General features: G+C 39.3%; 3 protein-coding genes and 1 long non-coding RNA gene across 11 annotated transcripts; 1 reads left to right on the top strand and 3 right to left on the bottom strand.

Moving 5' to 3' along the window:
- Positions 1-230: 230 nt before the first annotated feature.
- Positions 231-9,494, bottom strand: LOC112274280 (dual specificity protein kinase YAK1 homolog). Of its 2 annotated transcripts, XM_024503602.3 has the most exons (18): positions 9,043-9,493; positions 8,466-8,665; positions 8,018-8,171; positions 7,484-7,593; positions 7,121-7,190; positions 6,736-6,818; positions 6,229-6,307; positions 5,852-6,015; positions 5,534-5,666; positions 5,062-5,170; positions 4,739-4,821; positions 4,484-4,558; positions 4,271-4,345; positions 3,093-3,973; positions 2,597-2,707; positions 1,644-2,374; positions 1,179-1,461; positions 231-997 (listed from the first exon to the last, which is right to left on the bottom strand). In XM_024503602.3, the coding sequence occupies exons 1-17, from the start codon at positions 9,406-9,408 to the stop codon at positions 1,430-1,432; spliced, it is 3,456 nt and encodes a 1,151-aa protein (XP_024359370.1). In that variant the 5' UTR covers positions 9,409-9,493; the 3' UTR covers positions 231-997; positions 1,179-1,429. The 2 variants fall into 2 exon arrangements, with proteins under 2 accessions (XP_024359370.1, XP_090101737.1); XM_090245611.1 differs by lacking the exons at positions 231-997; positions 1,179-1,461; positions 1,644-2,374 and having other exon boundaries at positions 2,671-2,808; positions 9,043-9,494.
- A 2,884-nt stretch (positions 9,495-12,378) lies between these two features.
- On the bottom strand, positions 12,379-12,891 carry LOC141044658 (uncharacterized). Its single transcript, XM_073529737.1, has 2 exons — positions 12,604-12,891; positions 12,379-12,502 (listed from the first exon to the last, which is right to left on the bottom strand). Exons 1-2 carry the CDS (start codon positions 12,889-12,891, stop codon positions 12,458-12,460), a joined length of 333 nt encoding a protein of 110 aa, XP_073385838.1. The 3' UTR covers positions 12,379-12,457.
- LOC112274058 (uncharacterized) lies at positions 12,437-18,008 on the top strand. Of its 7 annotated transcripts, none has more exons than XR_012216305.2 (5): positions 12,437-13,328; positions 13,624-13,769; positions 16,444-17,049; positions 17,209-17,279; positions 17,507-17,703. XR_012216305.2 is itself a non-coding variant. In XM_073529734.2 (3 exons), exons 1-3 carry the CDS (start codon positions 13,241-13,243, stop codon positions 16,564-16,566), a joined length of 357 nt encoding a protein of 118 aa, XP_073385835.1. In that variant the 5' UTR covers positions 12,437-13,240; the 3' UTR covers positions 16,567-17,703. The 7 variants fall into 7 exon arrangements, 2 of the variants coding, with proteins under 2 accessions (XP_073385835.1, XP_073385834.1); XR_012216306.2 differs by having other exon boundaries at positions 17,230-17,279; XR_016499778.1 differs by having other exon boundaries at positions 16,444-16,582; positions 16,926-17,279.
- LOC141044659 (uncharacterized) lies at positions 17,641-18,864 on the bottom strand. Its single transcript, XR_012216307.1, has 2 exons — positions 18,171-18,864; positions 17,641-17,895 (listed from the first exon to the last, which is right to left on the bottom strand). It is a non-coding gene; the product is annotated as an uncharacterized LOC141044659 (long non-coding RNA).
- Positions 18,865-20,593: the final 1,729 nt, after the last annotated feature.

A 20,593-nucleotide genomic window follows, 5' to 3' on the forward strand; every position in this document is an offset into this window, starting at 1 on the left:
TACTAATTCCTATCACAACGAATGCCAGTATTTAAGCAACAGAATCATCGCGGCATGAAATAAACATTAGCAGCCAACCCTCCCTGACCGTATTTGACGATACAGATTGCTACCAACATGATCAAGAAATTTCAGAAACTAAAATTGACACGTTATATTTAACTGAATTTTGAGTGGAGAAATGAAGGCTGCAGAATCCAACATTGCTGATCACACAAAAAGAAAACATGTGCTGCAATCATGCATTGGGGCTGGCTTAATGATTAGATTTTCCTACATTGATTCCTGAAAAGGTTGCTATCACCTCATTTGAACCAATTAATAGCTGTGACCTTGCCCACTTCTTCACTACATGAAATTCAAGATGGCTTTCAGGGCCCGAACGAGCTGCCGATTCATGCCAGACTTGAAAGTTTTGCTCATAATCGAGCCTTCATGCAGTACCGGAACTTGAAAATGAGTCATATTATTGACTCTGGTTCAAAGTCTGTCTAATACCCATGGCTATGGCTAATTGAGTTCTAGGTAGTTGTATCAAGTTGAATGCTGTTGAACGAAATCTGACATTTGGAGAGCACCCCGTCAATGGAACCAGGCATGTGTTGACGGGAATAATGGAAAAAAAGGTGAATTTGCCCATAAATCAAATACAGCTCTACCGCTTACAAATCAACCACGTGCTGGTATCTTATAACCACAAGAGCAGCACCTCTGATTCAGACAATCTGGAGTGCATTCCGAATGGCAAGCCAATTGTCAAGCACACCAGAATCGGCTATTTTACAGCGCATATGCTACTTCAACCACCAAACACGGTATTCCACCGTCGGAATGTGCACACACTAACCCGCCATTGCTCACAATCACATGAAAACCTGGGCATTCCCTATGTCCAGACAACCATGCAGATGCAAAACGGACCGCAACAACTCCAACGTGCTGTTCAGCTGCACTTGTAAACAACCTATGTTGGACGAATTTTCTAAGATCGAGAACCCTTCACAACACAACACAGTGGAGACATAACAGTTAAGTCAAGGAATTAGTCATACAACTTACATGCTTCATAAACAAACGATACAATTAGGAGTATACTATGATAAACTAGCACCATAAACCCGACGAGTATTGAGCTTCAACACCAACGGCCCCTGTTTCACTTGGAACTGCTGTCATACCTGGAAGAGATTTCCATACGCCTGCATGGAATTGACTGTTCATAAATGATCGCTGATATTTTGCGAAATTCACAATCAGTCTCATATAAGCCTCAACTTGGGCATAACATGCACAAGCTCCTCAGCCTCCATTTGCTCCTCAGCGCTACTCAGTGCACCTTCGCACTCTTGTGCACAAACCAACAAGGCATCTATATGCCGCCAGATCACACGGCTGCTTTAATGACTACTGCGCCGGATCACAGCCTCATTCACTGTCGACCTGGCATTGGGGGCTTTGATCCTGAATATTATCAATTATGTCATCATCACATTCAGCGAAACGTCCATGAGGACTATCACCCAACCGTACCACAGTAGCCAGAAGAAACACAAAATGATACACACACAATCCAATTTCACCTCGCAACACAAACCTTACAGCCTCCTTTCATCCAATATCCAAAACGTGAGATCAGAAATTACCTAAGCAAAGCTCATGGCTCTGGGGAATAGACCAATGGCGATGCAATTCCTCTCCTCCCCCATAGTAGCCCTGATGTGGGGCACATTGCATTGCATAACTTATACCTCCATGACCTATACCTGTTACCATTGCAATTCCTGCTGCAGCGGCGGCATTCGAATTTGGATCACCTTGTCCACTATTCACTCTGGCAGCACTAGAGGAATGGGTATCATAAGCTGCCCCCATGTACTGAACTCTGTTATCATTCTGAGGGGATGGCAATTGATTCCCATGCGCTCTCATGTCCCTATTGGAAATCCCCGGTACCACCCCTGAAAACTGCGCCTCTGGAAGTGCGTGATTCATCCCATAGTGCTGTTGGTGATGCTCGTTTTGAAGTTGGTGCTGCTGAAAAAGAAGAGCCTGCTGCCACTGTTGCAAAGACGCTGTTCCGCCAACTGCACCACCCACTTCCCCAGGCATATGCCTCATGGCCCCCTGATGAACAGGGTGAAGAGGAGTTTGCTCTGGTGATATCTGCTGCCACCCATGTTGCGCCTGTTGCTGCTGGTTACCTTGCTGATAACGCTGCTGCTGAGAATTATGAGAAATTTGGGGTCCAAGCCTGCTAGGAGAAGTTTGACTCGAAGAAAAGTGGCCGGGCTTCGGACGTAGGTACCTAGACTGGGAGCTATTCGAAGACGCAAAACTATCTATGCTTGAGGTGCTCACTCGACCTTGTGATGTCCTGCAAACACAGCTCATGCCACCAATCCATCAATTCCATGACAAGCGCGTTGCATGCTACAGAGAGTACATTAATTCCTACTACTACTAATACTAGAACTATTATAATGAAGTCGTCAAAAATAACAATCAAACACACCAATTAAATGACTCGAAATGCAATCCATATTCTTTCGAGAAAAATATAAAGTGGTCAAGAAACTAATTTGAAACAAGATATTACCTCCTCGACGTGGTCCCATCATAAAAGCCGTCACCTCCAGCTCCACTGGACCTAGCAGGGCCTTTCCTTGCTCCAGCTTCGTGACCATCTTCTTCTAGAAGTAGTTCGCCACTGCAACCAGATCATACACCTCAGTAAATTAAACACCGACAATCAAGCAATCCAATGTATGCAAACATTTCCAACACCTGCCTGCATGCCAGCCTGCTGACCTGCAAAACAAAACCATCACCACAAATCCCACTACACATCATCTTCACGACACTAAAGCAATCCAGTTACACATCTAAATCCATCACGTCCAAATCACAACACACTTAATACATCTACAGCTAATATGAGAAACTACCACATCGTTGCTAAATACGTACTAGCACACACACACAGTAAAAGTTAAGTGAAAGGACTGAGAAATGATTCTCCATGTCCACTTTCCGAACATGCACACGCACACGGACACGCCCAAAATAGGTTAAGCGACTTCGGCTATTCTTACCTGAAGTCGGGATCCCAATGAGTGCTCACTGCGGAATCTTCATCTCCACCATCCATAGAACTTCCTGGTGATAAATGCGAACCTAGCGTGCCTGGACCGTAAGAAGATAACCCCCGCAGCGACTGCGTCGCCCCCCCACTGTTGCCATTCCTAGCACACCGAGAGTGAGGTACGTGTGGACCACCTCTTCGTACCCCACCTTGACCCTCAAAACTCATATTCGGCATTGCATCCACATTCGCATTCCCACTGCCGTGTTGAAGCCTCGACCAATGCGCCAACTCCTGCTGCTGGGACAGCTGCGACCCCTGTCCGTGTCCACCGGGACTGGGGTGTCCTTGCCAAGGCCGCCTCCGAAGATAATGCCCTTGCGCACCATTTGCATTGCCCGGTTGCCGCGCAGGCGAAGCTGAATTATACCAATTCGGGGAACTTACCTGCGATTGAGATCCATTCGACTGGAAGAAACTAGATGCTGGTGACGAAGGAAACGACCCTGGCGACGCACCATAAGGACCAGGGGACAGCTGATAGAGATTTTGATGGCCGAATCCAGACGGACTCTGTCCCAGATTGAATGACGGACTGGCTCCAATATTCAATGACCGAAGAGCTGGATGTTGCGGATGCATAGATGGTACGAACATTCTCCCTTGCCAACTTGATTCGGGAGAGCTGCCTACCCTTGATGCTTGAGCACTCATGCCCATCGCATGTGCACTCGGTTCGTCCATATAATTGTCGAAATTGCCGTCCATCGTTACACCTTCTCCATAGCTTCCAAAACTGCCCACACTGCCATGACTACTCCCTCGTGAAAAATGACTGGGATGTTGATGAGGGCTCGCAGCGTACCGAGTACCTGTGTTTAACCCTCCCACCTGATTTGCAAAGCACAATAAGTAATCATGTAGCATCCAGATTGTTTATTCGAAGAACCACATCAACCAAATCACAGCTATCATGACAGGTTTGCTGCCATAAATAAATGTATTCACGCATCACGACACCCTCCATCAACTTCAATACAAGCACACATGAAACCGATCAAATTGTGTGTATGTATGTGAGTGTATATAGTTCAAATACAACATAGAAAAGTTTCAAGCATGACAACCTCCACTATCCCTCAAATTCCTCGGATAATGGCACAAAAAGAAGTGCAGACACTAAAATACCTGGGGAGAAAGGCCTGCGCCAACCCAATGCCCCGCCGCGCCACTATGGTCTATGAGAAGACTTTGATTCACAGACTGTAAAAATTACACCGCATATCAGAAACTACAGTCATCCAATTACACACATTTTAATGAATTCCACAGCATCACACCTTCAAAATATAGCAATCAATCATATATAGCTCCATAACAAAACTTCATCACAGCAATTACCGCTCGTGGAGTCTCTGGAACAGGAACATAAGGCCCAACGAATGGCTCATCTGTTATGAATGGGTGCTGCGCAGCCTGTAAAAGAGGATTAGCAACTCACTGTGAGAACATCGTCACACGCAAACTACCTCACGCAATTAGTCTTCCAGGATTAGGTTCGAATGATAGTAAATATCAGCAAATCATGATAATAATCTCGTCAGTTTGGGTACTGCACATTACTTTACAACTCACAAAGCCGTGAAATCACATCACCTGCTGCGGTGTCCATCTTTTCCTTGGGTCACATTCGAGCAAGCCTCTTAAAAAATCCACGAAACACTCCCGAGCTTGCATCTCTGCACAATGAACATCGAAATTATGCGCTGAATCACACCACAACTTCACAAAACAATAACTCGTCCAACACATATGACAACGATGATGAATACCACATTCTGAGGAACTTTACGAAGTAAAACAGTGCAGAAGTACTCATTACCAACTTCAGAAAAACATACGTAAACCATACAGCCAAGCGCTCGGAAACTATTTCAACACAGCAACTACAAGTCGTCAAGCACCAAACAATGAACCACCTTTATTCTGATCCGCCGCTGGCATGGGCTTCATGTGAAATCCCATTATCACTTCCGAAAGATTACCATTGAAGTACCTCCTCCCAATCTCGGGCTTCTTCCTATGACGCTGCACCACACACCCACATCCAATCATTACACTCCTACCGTAACTTGCACGAAAAATTAAAACCTAAAATCAAAATGGATTCCCCCCACATACAAGGATTCAAAACCCAATGTTACAAAACCAGCGTATTTACCAACACGAATTTGTACTCTGTTAGGGCACCCCACAACAGACACTACAACCCCAACAAAAACACCTCAAGTAAAAGAGAATCTGCAACAGAAACCCAAGAATCATCTTCATCTAAGTAGCGCTTAACGACACACCCTATCAAACTATCTCCACACTCGAGTATACAACTAGATACCACGTGGTTAAGACAAGTCAATCCTATCATCAAATTCAAACCATCTGGCAACGTACCGCTTCATACTCCTCGACTGTCAGCAGCTGATAAGCGCTGACACTGTGGTCGGCATGAGGAGCAGCTGTCAGTAGCTTGAAGAACTTGTTCGTGTACTTTGCATTCCTCAAAATATGATCCGAGGGTTGGCTTCTGCATCATCATCCAAACCATGCCCACACATCAGTACTAGTTCCATACACAGAAAGCTGCACTCATCATGCATAACCCCTTCTAACCAACACTAAAACAGCAAATTTCGCCCCGAACTCATCCGAGCAAAATTTCAATAGCATTTAGCAAGCCCAACATCTTAACATCATCACGGCACAACATACTCGAGTTTCTCCTTCATAAATAGCAGCATATCAAAGTCGGAAGCTCCGGGGAACAGTGGCAGCCCCAGGAAAAGCTCAGCTGCCACACACCCTAACGACCACATATCGATAGCGGTGGTGTACCGATGACCAAGCAGTACCTCGGGAGATCTGTAAAACCGACTCTGCACTCGTCAAAACCACAATTCGCGTTAGCAAAAGCATCCATTCCAAGTTATCACACATTCGATTTTGCATAGGCAGAATCTTAAACATACAAAGGAACACCGCAGCACGTGGTTCCAGCATTATAGCACCCTAAACTTTTGTTCCATATTACAGGTACAACGCCATATTCTCCTAAACATCAAGCCATGGGATGCAAACCATCACTCTACCTGTATATATGTGTATACAGTTCGATCTTCTTTACACGCTGAACCGAAATCGATAAGCTTCAACTCCGCGGACCGAAAACTAAGACAAACAAAATCCAACCAAATTAATCGATTAGCCAGGCACTTGTGAGCACCTTAGTCGAAATTCTAAACACCTGGCACAAAGCAAGGTTTCCAACAATATACGTAATAAATATTGCAAACCCAGGCTCGATCCAGCAAAGACTACAAAACAAATCGATACCAACAGCTTAAGCAGGTTCTGCCACCGACTTCCATGATCGAATGTAAAGACATAGACTACATTCAAAAACGTCTGCATCGCAAGAAACGGATTGGCTATGTCACTCTGACAACATGGACAGAAGTTCCCAGCAAAAGCCATTCCGGATTCCATCCTCTCCATCATTTATGAAACGCTGAAACATCTAACCCATCCAAATACTATCCACTGTTCACGTAACTACGCAGACCAGCAAGAACGACAATTAATTGAATAACCATTACCTCTCAGTCAGAAGAATGTTCTCCGGCTTCAAATCACAATGTATAACCCTAGCTTCCCGCAGAAGACTCAGAGATTTCAGCAACTGGGTACAACCACAAGAAACTCATCAGAACAGCCACGTTTCACACATACCAAACGAACAAACCTGCAGTCTCAAACAATGAGGCCATACAGCGACTTCTTTCAACAAAGATTCTCAGAGACAACTGATCTTGGAAGAAACCCTACAAGACAATCCGCCGTAAATCCTAGCGGGCATTCCTTAACCATCGGTCTTACAGCATTACTAATCATCTTTACTAAAACCAACACACCCACAGCGAATCACACCATAGTCTACCTTTCAGGATAGACAATATGTCTCGATCTCACCAAAATGCATACCTGTTTAGTGAACATTCGCACCAATACAAGGGACATGCCCTTCAAATTCGTTTTTTTCAACAGCTCGTACCTGCATTCCCGTATCAAAACAAACACACCATAAAAACACTACGTACTGATCAGAACTTCAACCATCTCCAAAACAAACATGCATTTCGCAAAAACATGCAAACGAAACTGCATGACTAATCACCAGGGCACAGAACTACCACAGGCTTCTCCAGAATTCCCGTGCACACCAAATCAACCCACAACCCTACGTGCAAAACAACTCCTGCTCGATATCCGTACTCCCGACGAAGGATCACGAAGATCTAGAACCCAGTGATAAAAGACAATCACCAGTTTTGAGAATGCACTCACAAGTTTTCCGTAAGAAGCTCAAATACAATGCATAGATGCTCATGGTGCTGAAAGTGGTCTAGGCTTCTGACGATGTGGTACTGGTCATCTGGATCGTATTCCCTGTTCAGCTGTTAACCAAGGTCAACAACCGCAGGTTAGAACAACCCGTGTTCATTCAAAGAGGGATCAGTATGAATTCAAACTTTCCTCCCGTCTAATTCTAAAACACTTGCACACTTTCCGTTTTACATCCTTTCAATTTTGTTCTTCTGCAAACCATACTTCTAATTCACAGCGTCGAAATCGCCAAGCTCATCCGAACACCTACAAAATCCTAGAACCCCGTCTGTGAACAGCTCGGACTCTGCAGCTCCTCTAAGTTTTCATCACCGAACCCACGCTCATGCGGTGATTGCAACCCTAAAAAAGTCCCACGCATCCTTCCGAAAAACCCACCACAAACAATCACGACCTCGTTCCATCATCTTTACATCCCTACCACACCCTCAAAAAACGCCCGGTTGAGTGTCCGCGCACAAGCTAGAGCCCTACCATGTGCAAAATTCCGATCTCGAACCGCGCCTGGGTGTAATAAGCTGCCAAATTCTTTATGACCTTCACTGCAACGTATTCATTGGTCTCCTCCGTATAACATCTTGCTACCTGCCCAAAAGTGCCAGAACCCACCAGATCTTTCACGACATACCTGCATACATACCCAACGCATTTCAACCCTAGTGCACTCAAAACTCCTCTCATATTATTTGCAAGCTCCATACATGCACGGCATTCTCCAACACCATCTCCTTTAGCGCGCTGCTCAAGACCTAGACATCTCTACCAAATAAAGGAAGTCTACGCACCCTACTTCCCTCCAGAACACACTTGAGGGAGAGCAAACACATCAATTCTGACCTAACCATGCAAAATTCGCACTTTGAAACCGAATTACGAAAAATCAAACTTACTATCAAAGTAAATTATTCCCACTATTACCAACCTGCGAGTACCATCGCTATTCACCAAGACTTGGTTGAAATACAGCACAAGGTCGTGCTTTTCATTGTCCAGGCCATTCTCTGACACGATTGTCGATGGAACAGTCAGGTATCGCTTCGGATTCAGATCCGGTGAAAAAGCAAAATCGGGATTACAGTTTTGGAACGTCACCACAATATCCTTCGTGAGCTTGTACGCCAACTACGTCATCAACATGGAAAGTTCCTTCTCATTAATCAGCTGAAACCCAATGAATAACAGCAGGCACAACAGGAACAGCACCCTACCACCCCTCGTGCGCGTACATTCGTTTAGTCGCAACACCCAATCTTCCACTCATTAACATCAGCTGATTGAAAGTGAAGACATTCATGATCGAGAACAACGAGCGTAAACGGCTATTCCCTACTTGACAAGGATATCCTAATTGCTTATAGGAAATTTGTACGCTAATACGAAATTTTAGAGCCAAACACAGCTTACCCCGCGCATGCGCGCGCACACACACTTCTAAAACATAAATAAAATTTTGTTTTTAAAAAATGTAACAAGTGTGCAACCGAGGACCGAAATTGTACCGGACGGGTAACGTGGATATGCAATCGTAGTGCATTAACTCCAGCGTGTTGCCTCAACACCCTTGACGGTGCCTCGGCCCCACTGCGCTGCCTCGACACCCTTGGTGCCACATATGCCTGGAACGAAATCGATCGGGGAAACCAATGAGACTGAGGCATCGGATACAACAGCCTGCGGCCCCGACCACTAGGAACCCCAAATGTCGAGTCATCGTCGTCGCTACTGGATTCGCCATCCGATGATGGCGACCGTGCTGAATGACGCGCACCTTCCTCCATCATCGGCATAACAACGTTCCTCCAACCTTGAACCTGAACACTCCTGAGCCGATTCTCGTAGCAGATTCCACCTTCAGCACAAAGCATTCACTCCCCTAACTCCCGCTGTGTGTGCCCCCCCCCCAAAAAAAAAAAAAAAAAAAAAAAAAAAAATTAGTTCCCCACTACTAGTTGCCAACAATACCCTGGCCACCGACCCAACCGGGCTGGACATGCATCACAAACCGATGCTCCCGTAGCAACCACACCACCTGATCCACCGCGGGCAACCACTTCTCGATCCGCCACAAGCTCCTCCATTCCACAATCACGCCGAATACCAAGTCCCTCCACTCCACGCCCTTTCTCCTCGCCCCTCCTCCCTCTCGTTCCTTTCTCTTCACATCTCCCACACTGCCCCGAACACCCCGACACTACCGCATTGCCGTGACATCCATCCAAATCCCACAGCCATGGCCACCGTCACCTGCCTCGCGAATGCGACCCCTCTCCCGACTCCTCTGCCTCATCCTGCTTCGTCGTCCCACCCCACCCCCCCCCCCCCCCTGCTTCCCCCTCAAACGCCGCTTACACAGAGCAGCGTCTAAGTTGGCTGCAAACACCCACCGCTACCGCTATCGCCCGCGAATTCGCAGCAAGTGAACACTAACACGGAGGGCAGAGTCTGTGTCTGGTCACTGCGGGGCGGACTACCGTGCGCAATGAAGCTGCTCAGCATCCAGACTTCATCGCTTGCAGCGTCGGCATCCCCACCCCCGTCATCTCCTCGCCGTCGCCACCTTTCGTTCGTTTCCGCTCCTCGGTCGATGCCTTCTGCTCCTCCTGCTTCTTCTCCTTCCTCTTCTTCCAGAACCAAGTGTTCATGCTTTAAGCGATGCACACTTTTCTTAGTTGGAATTGGGTTCTTAAATCTCGCCACCAAATGCTCGTGTCATGCATGCATTTCCCGAAGCAAATCAAGGCCGAGGGATCGAGAAAAAAAGGAGTTTTCCATTCATACTATCAAAAAAGTTGTTTAACCCTCTTTTGTATCATTTGGATGGAATATGTTTGTATGTATTTTTGTTCTCCTCTTTTCTGTGTGTACTCGTTTTACGAACGTTTGTGTTGAATCATTGCTTGTTTTAAAAATTGAATCCTAATTAAGACTAAAGTAAACATAAATGACTTTTTGCTGATCCATTTGAAATACCTTAGCATTTTTGTTTCCTTTGTGTTTACAACTTTAATTGGACATTTAACTTGACAAAAATTGATAGGGGGTGCAATTTTATTGTATGGCACCACTGTACAAATTACAAATGTGAAGCTCACAGTATCAATTATGTACAAAAGACTTGGAGATCAAGCCACACAAAACACACATTCCTTGTAGAACTCAAGCAGAATTCTTCACGTGTGAATTGTGATATTGACCCCTAATGAATAATTCAAAGTTAAACATGCCACAAAATACATGAAGTTTTTTCCTATTGCCTAAAATGTCCATACTTCAAATTTGGATTTATTAACACTTTTCAATCCTATTTAAGTTGAAATGGGGGAATTAGAGTATGAAGTTATGAAAATTTTGAGTGGTGATGAACTGAAATAAAAATGTATTTGAGTTGGCCCCAAATTTCCACACAAGGGGCTCTTCTCCCCGTTTAAAAAATTCTCAAACATCGTGTTGAAAAAACATTTCTCCATTTCCAAGTCATCTTGTCACTTGGTCCATTCAACCCTAAAAGTGGGGCCGTTTGAATTGAAGGGAATGGAATGGGCCCCACCTAGTTGACCAGCTTCTCAGTCCTCGTTTGAACTTCATGTTTTTTTATGGTGCTAGAAAACCAAACAACACAACACATCACAACAAAATGAGCCAGTCAGGAGGGGGCATGAGAATCTTTCCCAAGCATATTCCATCACGGAACATGACACATACCCTAACCAAAATACGGGGATTGTGCCAATCTTGTCCTTGGAAACGTTTGGGTGTCCAGATCAGCATGGACGTTTCCACATGAATCCACGTAAGTACCAGAAAGACACACACATTGAATTGGGATATGGGATTGCAAATGGTAAATTTATTCTCTCTTGCTCTTTCTAGTGTTACTCCAACAATCTTTCCATTGAATTCCTTTACAAAAATACAAAAAAATATATTATGTAATTGGCTGTTTTTTTTTTTTTTTTTTTTTTTTTTTTTTTTTTCTCATGGTTGATTTTAATGCAAGAAAATTTAAGATATATTTTTATTTTCTCACTGTGCTTATTAGTATTTTTATTATTTTACAAACATTTTGTAATGAAACCTACTCAAAACTGAAGTAAATAATATTTTTCATTGTTATCATAAACGCTTCAAACATGGATTTTAGACAGTATTATGGATGTCAATTGCACAAGCAATGCACCAAAATCACACTGATGATTTTTGACAATTTCAGTGAGAAATTCCTTATACATGTTTCTTAACTGTGAATTCCTCTTGCCACAATTTGACATTATTCTCGTTTATTATTTTAAAAAAATATAAATATAAATGCATGGCCATTCATCAAAAATATATTTTTTAGTTCAATTTGGCATATTGTTGGAAAATCCTGAATAATGTACCGATAAAATATTTTTAAAAACAATACTTACTAATAAATAAGCAATAAATAGTTTAAAACATGTTTGGAATGAATTTCATATGTAGTAAATGTTTAAATTGTACATGTTTACATGTCTATAATTGAACTACTCAATATAATTATTACACGATGAAATTCCATTTTTAAAACACTTGTGGGTAATATTAGAACAGGGATAAAATATTCTGAATAGTGATATAATTATAATAATGTGATTATTACAGACGAATATGATAATAAACTTAACAGCAATAGTAAAACGCAGTTTAACAGAACACATTTGACTGAGACCATTTTAAAGTATCGTTTCATTCATCTGACAAGGTCCGGCATAATACGACGAATGAAGAATAATCCATCCAATTACATCATCATACATCCATGAGTATCCCCATGGCAGTTTTCGGCGTGCGGCTGAAGCGGAGGCGAAAACGAAGCTCAATCCACAATGCGATGGCGTCGGAAATGGTCCCCTATCGCTCTGCTACCGATCTCATTGGCCATGGCGCTCTTGCTCAGGACTGATCCCACAGCTTCATGGGCACACGGGAGTGTTTTTCCTGTCACATTAATAACAAAAAATTGAATTCAGATTTTCATTGCTGTGATGCTTGGACACGGGTTAGGGTTTTGGAGCACAATGCTTATGGTTTTGGGTCACCTTGAGATTTGGCGAGCACAATTTACAGAATGTAACGCCAACTGGTTTAGGAGTTTGATCTTGTTTCCGGATTTCATAAATCGTCTTCTTGCCTTCGTCATGGTCTATCGTGTTGGCGGTAAAATTTCTGAAAAAATGGCTCCAATATCGTCCTATTTCGCCGCGTCCCTGCCCTCTTTTTTTTTTTTTTTCCTGACTAGTGGATTTTGTTTCCAAATCCACAGGCAGGTAACTGCAATTGCACGAGCAGTATGCGGGATCTTGGAAGCTACTTTCAACAAGCCGCATTCCGCGACATTTTTTTTTTACTCGTCTGGTTCATTGCAACGTACTATTTTTAGTTTGGTTGCCATGTCACAGCTGTGGGTCCAGGAGCTGTTCTCTTTCTTCATGCAGAAACTTCTCATCTGGAATACTTATTTAGTAGCCGCAATCCGGAATCGGAAATAAATTTAGACGTACTGGCAACATGGCGGGCTCATGTCATGGTTGATTCGTAACCTCAATCAACGAAAAACTGCTTTTCATGCACCGATGGAGATTTATCGCCTTTCCAGGAGTCACAGCGGCAGATGTTCCTCCATCATCCGATGCAACCGTGTTGTAACCTCAATGGGTAACACCAAGGAAGTCGCGGATGTCGGAAAATCAACGCAATGTGACCCCTGAGCTGTACCATCTAGGCTACAAATTCTGTCGTGTGAAGCACTTCAGCTACAGACAACGTAAATCCTATCTGCCACTTATTTTCGGATTGAAATCTGCGTTTACGTGTCTACCCTAATTATAGAGGAAACGAAATCCACCGATTCATAGTTCACGTCAGATCTTCTAATAGATTACTCGCATTGCACGCCGAAAATAGCCTGAAACGAAAACGTTGCGAGAGATACTGTGTCCGCGAATAGTGCATGTACCTTATCTGAGCACATCTGCCACACCGTGAACCCCATGGACTGATGAACAGAGTCAAACACAATCTAAAAACACGAGTGTCGTTTGAATGAGTGGGCAATGCAGTGAAGGCTTTCGGCACTTGTAGCGGAGCTGGAGATCTGGAGTATGCACCATCTGGATTCCGGGGAGAGGGGCTCCTACATCGTGAAGTCCGCAAACGTGCTGATCTGCTGATCTACTGCTGCTGCTGCTGCGAACACAACCACACGGTGAGTATTTCAATATTCTTCACGCATCTTCGGACTGCCCCCCACTCTGTTCCGCTTCCTCTTTGCGAGAATGGGGCTTTTTCTAGATTTGCGCTCGGTTCCAAAGCAGACAATTATACATAAACTCTTCACACACACACACACATATATATATATATATATATATATATAATGATTGCATACACTGTGGCATGAACACGTTAAAGATGAAGATCAAATCAGAGCTTTGTGTGTATGTGACTGTATATATATGTTTAAGCTTTTGAAAAATTCTGTACCCACAAAAGAAAAGGTGTTTTAATGGGGAATGGGGTAGATTACAATAAAATAAAATAAAAAATCATTCTCTGAAAAGGAGGAGTTGTGAAAAAGTTTAATAGTACTCTACTGGGAGTGCATTCATTGGAAGTTGAAGGACCCAAACATCAAGCATCTCTTCTAGGGCGCATGTTTAACATGTTTGTTTGGGGTGCACAAGAGATACTCTATAAAAGATAAAACACCTGCACTATTTGCAAATTATAAAAAGATAAAAATATATGTTTTATTTCAAAAATCAATGTGATTTAGATAAATAAAAATAAGTGAAATAAAACCATGGATAGATGACATCTTCCACATAAAATATTTTGGAAACTTCTCAAACATGAATTGAATTTACAAGTGTCATTAGAATCATTTAATTTTAACATATTTGTTTTAAGAGTGTTGTGAATTGAGGAAGTTACTGTGAATGTATCCTATAACTTAAATACTTAAAAATGTATGACTTCAATCAACAAATTAATCCCACATACCATCATTTTTTGAAAATATCAAATTAACAATTTTGAATCTTATTATAATTTTAAATTCTTTGTTGCAAGACTATCAATTTTTTTCCAAAGTCAAAATATTAAGTTATAAATAACAACGATATGTTGTAAAAAATGAGTCAAATAGTTTTAAACAAATTTTACTAGTTCTGAAACAGTTGTTTGATTGTCTTTTTGTTAATTGGTAGAAAACTCAAAATATTGTCTACTACTTGATTCAAATGCTTAGTTGGTCTAGAACTCAAAGGTTGATATTTATTTTTTGCTTTAAAAATTTATAGATTATTTTTCAAAATCCTTACACGAAAATTAAAATTAATTTTAGTATAATATTAATTAAAGTCCATGATCTAAAGTGGTAGCATTAAAAAATGTTTTATTGTTTTTTTTACTTGTTATAATTTTAGTAAATATCCAAATAAATTAACTAATATTATCCTTAAAAAGTACTTATTCAAATAACAATAAGAATTAGAATAGTTTCAATTAATCAAAAAGAGAGTTTATTATGACTTTCTTGAACAATTTTAATAAATTTTTATTTATTATTTATTAACTGAATGTATTTCTTTTACTCTAATATGGAGATTAAGTAACAAAATAGAATTTAATTAACTCTTAGGGTTCTAAACAAACTCGTATCATAAAACAATAATATAGTTTGAGTCTTATTACAAGACCTTTACAGGATTATGTGCAAGATTTTGGTACCAAATGCATTATGTATGTCGTAAAAATCTATAATACACATGTTAATAGAAATAAATAGTAGTACATTAGGTTGATAATTTTTCATGTGAAACAATGTAGAATAACCGAAACATTATTTGGATCTGAATGTATCTTTGGATATATTATGTAGTAAAATGAACTGCTCGTAGAAGTCATATGGATTTAAGAAAGTATTGTAGAAGCACATTTGTTTTGTATTCCTTATGGTTGTTAATTTTTTTAATGACCTTCTTATTAATTGTTTTTGATATTATCAACGTTTCTTTTGTATTCCAATCTTGGCGTAAAGATTATCCAATGTACTTATGTTTGAAAAATAATATGATAAATTCTGTTCTCTAAAACATAACTAATTTATATATACTTTTTAATTTTTTTCTATAATTTTTTAAATTTATTTTTGGCAAGTTTTCCTTAAATCATGTCTTTAACATATTTTATTGTTATCTTTGTTTACAAAAAAATTGACCTTATTTTAGATAAATATAAAAATGTTTGTTTTTGCACTTTTTTTCTGTTTTTTATTTTTTATCATAAAAGACATTTATATCAAAAGTTTCAACTGATTCAAATTCGATTTTTTTTAATGTTTTATAAATTAATTATATATTTTTAATTCCAGTTTAAATTGCATACTATTTGGGCTTAGAAACTTCTACATTTACTTTGACTACAAAAAATAAATTTAACAAAAGACATAGTCTAATTTGTTGCATTTACAGTTTTTCCATAAGCTTATGATTATTTTATTTTACTTCTGAACTTTTTTTATTGCATTTATCTCATTTTTGTGGTTTTATTTTTATCTAAAAATAAAAAACCATAAAGATGAAAAGACCATCTTTTGACCAAAAAGATTAGTGGCACTTAGGAGCCACTATATATATATATATATATATATAGTAAAGTAGGTACGTATTGAGCGTCAGAAACTTTATCAAGGTGAAGAAATTCAATGTTTTCCGGACGTAATATCTTCAAATGTGTGGTATACTTTGAATATCGAGGGGCATAACCACGACATGTGCTACTATCTGTGCTCAGTGTGATTACATTTTCCCACCCTACATTGTTGTGTAATTCATGTATACACAGTTGTGACGTAATCAAAACGCTGATGTTTGCAGATTGTTTGCGTTCTCCCTGTTCTTGCGAATGAGAATGCCCCTTCTTTCGTTATATATTTCTTCGAATTTGATGACGTGCAGACAAGAGTGTTGGTTTGGAACACATTAGTGACATTATTATAGTTTGTTGCAAGTGCAGGTAGAATGGAAATGATTCATCATTTTGTTATTATATTTACGTAATATTGCTGTAAAACTTTGTTAGTCAACGTTAAACTTCTTGCTTGATCCAAATGTAGAATCGAATTTGTTCACGGTTTTTAAATTTTCATTTTTATTCGTGTTCTTTGAGGTCTTTTGGTAATGTGTAGTGTTTGTCTATGTTGGACTGTAATTCTCATGTTTCTGCTATGCTGTGGCTGCTTTTCGGATTTGTTGCTGAGGAGTCTGGTACCAAATACTTACATGATAAAGACTTCTGTTTTCATTCGCTCAAGGCAAGCTCTCTCAACTTCAAGACTGTTAAGATTTCTGAAAAACAGGTCAAAGTAATACTTTCAGCACAAATCAAGAACTTCGTCACTTCTGCGGCGTGTGAATTTGGTATTCCAAACAGTGTGAAGACATGAACGGTTGACAAATTGTTGAATGCAGGATGCTGAATATGTAAGAATTGTCGTTGCTTCAAATTTGGTGCAAATTTGCTTTGATTAATCTAGGGATATCACTCTGAGGGTTGTATTGTATTATGTCATTTGATTTGTTATAGAACTCTCAAGGCAACACAGGAGTTACAAAAGAGTGTTGTTGAGATTGCCTGTTTAGGAACTACTGTCCATATTTCAGGTGCTGATGAGGCATTACAACACATGAAACCTACAACTCTTGTTTTCAAGGTATGCAATTCTGTCCTCCAATATTCATTCTTTTTACTAGTATTCACAGAAATGGCTGCAATAAAATGCCTTTCCATCACCTGTTGGTCTTACTTTTCCAAAGCTTGTGTGCTAAATAGCATCATAAAACCAAGTCTTGTATGTACTGTAGAATATCTTCTGTGCAGAAAGAGCTCAACGATATTTTCTTTGAATTGAATTGATGAAAATGGCTAAAAATGTGTCAGACAGTGGAGAATGATTGTCAAGCCACCCGAGACGTTTTCATGTTCATCAAAGATTCTATAATATTTACGCACTCAGAATCGTTTTTCCATTCAGGGACTTGCCCAACTCTATTTGAGTTGTCCATTTACTCACGTTTTTTTGTAAAATGTAACAATTTATTGATAAATTTCCAATGTGACAACCTAGAGTTGCAGTACTACGATTTGGTTGCAAGGTGTGATACTGCTAACTAGAGTGGAAGCCTTGCAAGATTATGTTGGAGGGAATTTGTAATTGTTAACTGAGCCTAAACTTGCACCCACATCACAAACTAAAGACTTGCTTCATGTTGAACAAAATACAGTAACCTGATCCAATGTGTTCCATTTTGTGACATTGATAGCTTGCTCTGGAACATAATAAACAATTTCATCCTTTTTTGTGTGGAAGAGAGAACATATTTTAAACCTTGAATTCTCTTCAGTTTGTAGTTCAATTTGGTGGATATTTGAATTATTTAAAGACTGAGATTGGAGGTGACTTTGGAAGTAATTGTTTATTAATGTGTATATATATAAATATATAAATAAATATAAATTCACTGAAATAATTTCTCAAAAAAAACCAAAAAGAAAAAAAAAAGAGGGAGATTAAGAGAGAGATTCTATGGTGCCACACACTCACCCATCACCGCTGGACCCAACAACTCAAGCTGTGTGATTGATTCATCCGTCCATAATAACACTTAACCACTCACGAAGCCATCCGTAGACTCATCGTGCAAGAGTCTGGAGCTACATCCCATGCAGCATGCGATACCTTTTTGCACCCTTTCCTTTCTATCTGTCTGTATGTCTGTTGCAGGGGACTTCAAGGCCTCCGACTTCTCACGCCTGATCAGGAACTTACTGTTTAAGGATGGAAAGCTTTTCTAGAAAATGTGTGGAAATAGGTTACAACAATTAGTTACAGTACAATTTTTAATTTGCAAATGACAAGTATGTTACACCCAGTTCTGTAAAATTGTTCGATTTAAAAGAGGATTTGAAACTACACTTGAACTAGAAGAAATTTAGCCAAAGCTTCGGGGATGATTGTTAGAATAAACAGAACATTACAATTAGTTGCCATGCATAACGGTAATAGATCCAAAACAGTCGCACCTCCTCGCATCCCATTGAGGAGTTACGACCAGTGAGGTCGTCCTCCTTGCAGAATATATTTTGTATTATATCTAGCATTTATTAATAAGAAATTTGTAAACACCCTACACAATGTTACTCTTCTGATTCTTATACGGTACCAGAGTGACAAAAATTAGAATAAGTTTAAGAAAAATAGACAACTAAAAAAACCAAAAAGCTTATAAGATGAAGAGATGTGCCAAAGACTTTTAGCATAGAAATTGGGATGAAGAGATGTGCCAAAGTCTTTTAGCATAGAAATTGGGATGAAGAGATGTGCCAAAGACTTTTAGCATAGAAATTGGGATGAAGAGATGTGCCAAAGACTTTTAGCATAGAAATTGGGATGAAGAGATGTGCCAAAGACTTTTAGCATAGAAATTGGGGCATCAATAGACCCTCAATCAAGAGAATGGCTTCCAATAGCCTCACCACCAAAGAATTGCCAAAATTCAATGGCTCTTGGTAAATAATTTGGAAGCAAAAGTTACAAATGAAATTTGAAATAGAAGAAATGTAGGAGTTGATTTTTAGCAAGAAAAAAACACCAACACCTATTCTAGAAGCAAATGCAACAATACCATAAAAGCAAACAAAAATTCAAACATGAAAGAAAAAAGATTATGTTGCACTTGCAGCAATTTGGAATTATATTAATAACTCTATATTGTCTCATGTTGGCATATGCAAAATATTTAATGAATCATGGTTTGCATTGAAAAACATATATTTAATTAATGATGTTGTCATTCAAGCTCACTTGTAAGAAAAATTTATAATACAAAAAATAAAAGCATGTGAATTGTAACACAATATCTTTACAATTTTAAAACTTTACTTCAATAATATTGCTTTCTAGGAGTGATAATTCTACCTCAAATTGAAATCCTCATACTTATAAGGTCTATAACATTCCAATATGGCACGATTATACAAACATTATAGACAACTAAGACTATAATTCTATTTTAAGATGAAATAGCTATGAAGAACTTTTCTTCTAATATTGAAGCCTTCTTTGCTAGCCACAAAAATAAAATGAAGTGGCAACCATGATCACTATCAAATCAACCTTCAAAAGACCATAAATATTCGAAATCATGTTTTCATTGCAAAAAGATGAGACTCTAAGATTCAAATTGTTTCAAAAACAAAACAAAACTTCAGCTAATATAACAACTACCAATGCTAAGAAGAAATATAAAAATATATTGAAACCAAAAAAATGTGAAAGAAATACCTCTCTTATTTTATATGCATATATATCTTATATAAGTATATTATTTTGCAATATCACCTTTATTAAGAGTTACAAAAGATAATCAATGGTTTATTGATATTAGAACTATTCATCACTTAATTCATGATAAAATACAATTTATAAATTTTCAAGCCTTTCCATCTTACAAAAATATCTTTTTACCTTAGCCATTTTAATTGTCAAAAAAATAAATCTTTCTAATGAGCCAACTCAAATTGCTTCATTTTTTGTTGACTAAGCTAACATACTTTTATTAATTTTTTTCAATATCAAAATAATAATTTTTTTATTTATTAATAGCTATATTATTATTTAAAACTTTTTTCTATCTATTTTTGATATTTATATAAGATTTCATTCTTAATTAGCACTAATCCATGTTATTTTTGGATTATATTCATTAACACTTTTTTGTTTGCAAATATTGCCTTTGTGCCTTCCTACCTTTGTTCAACTACTTTAATTTCTATGTTTTCATTGGCCAATTGCTGAGTTTTCATCACCATTTCAATTGATTATTGACAGTCCTTGTCTAGTCTTTAAAATCAAAATCAAGTTCTATGTCAAATACGTCAACTATATCATTTACTCAAAGTTGATTTTCTTTGCTTCTATCTCTAGTTCTAAGTTGCTAACTAAAGAAACAACACCATTCAAAACTT

Source organism: Physcomitrium patens, chromosome 21 (genome assembly GCF_059467195.1).
Source record: "Physcomitrium patens ecotype Gransden chromosome 21, ASM5946719v1, whole genome shotgun sequence".
Lineage (NCBI taxonomy): Eukaryota > Viridiplantae > Streptophyta > Bryopsida > Funariales > Funariaceae > Physcomitrium > Physcomitrium patens.

Excerpts from the sequence above, each read along its gene's own strand:
- LOC112274280 (XM_024503602.3), bottom strand. The coding sequence starts at position 9,408 with ATGCTTTGTGCTGAAGGTGGAATCTGCTACGAGAATCGGCTCAGGAGT. Across the intron at positions 4,346-4,483 it reads TTCCAGAGACTCCACGAGCG|TCTGTGAATCAAAGTCTTCT; the intron begins GTAATTGCTGTG and ends TAATTTTTACAG. Across the intron at positions 3,974-4,270 it reads GCGCAGGCCTTTCTCCCCAG|GTGGGAGGGTTAAACACAGG; the intron begins GTATTTTAGTGT and ends TTTGCAAATCAG.
- LOC141044658 (XM_073529737.1), bottom strand. The coding sequence starts at position 12,891 with ATGCGGCTTGTTGAAAGTAGCTTCCAAGATCCCGCATACTGCTCGTGC. Across the intron at positions 12,503-12,603 it reads TGTGCTCGCCAAATCTCAAG|GAAAAACACTCCCGTGTGCC; the intron begins GTGACCCAAAAC and ends TTAATGTGACAG.
- LOC112274058 (XM_073529733.2), top strand. Across the intron at positions 17,280-17,506 it reads CTACAACTCTTGTTTTCAAG|ACAGTGGAGAATGATTGTCA; the intron begins GTATGCAATTCT and ends AAAATGTGTCAG.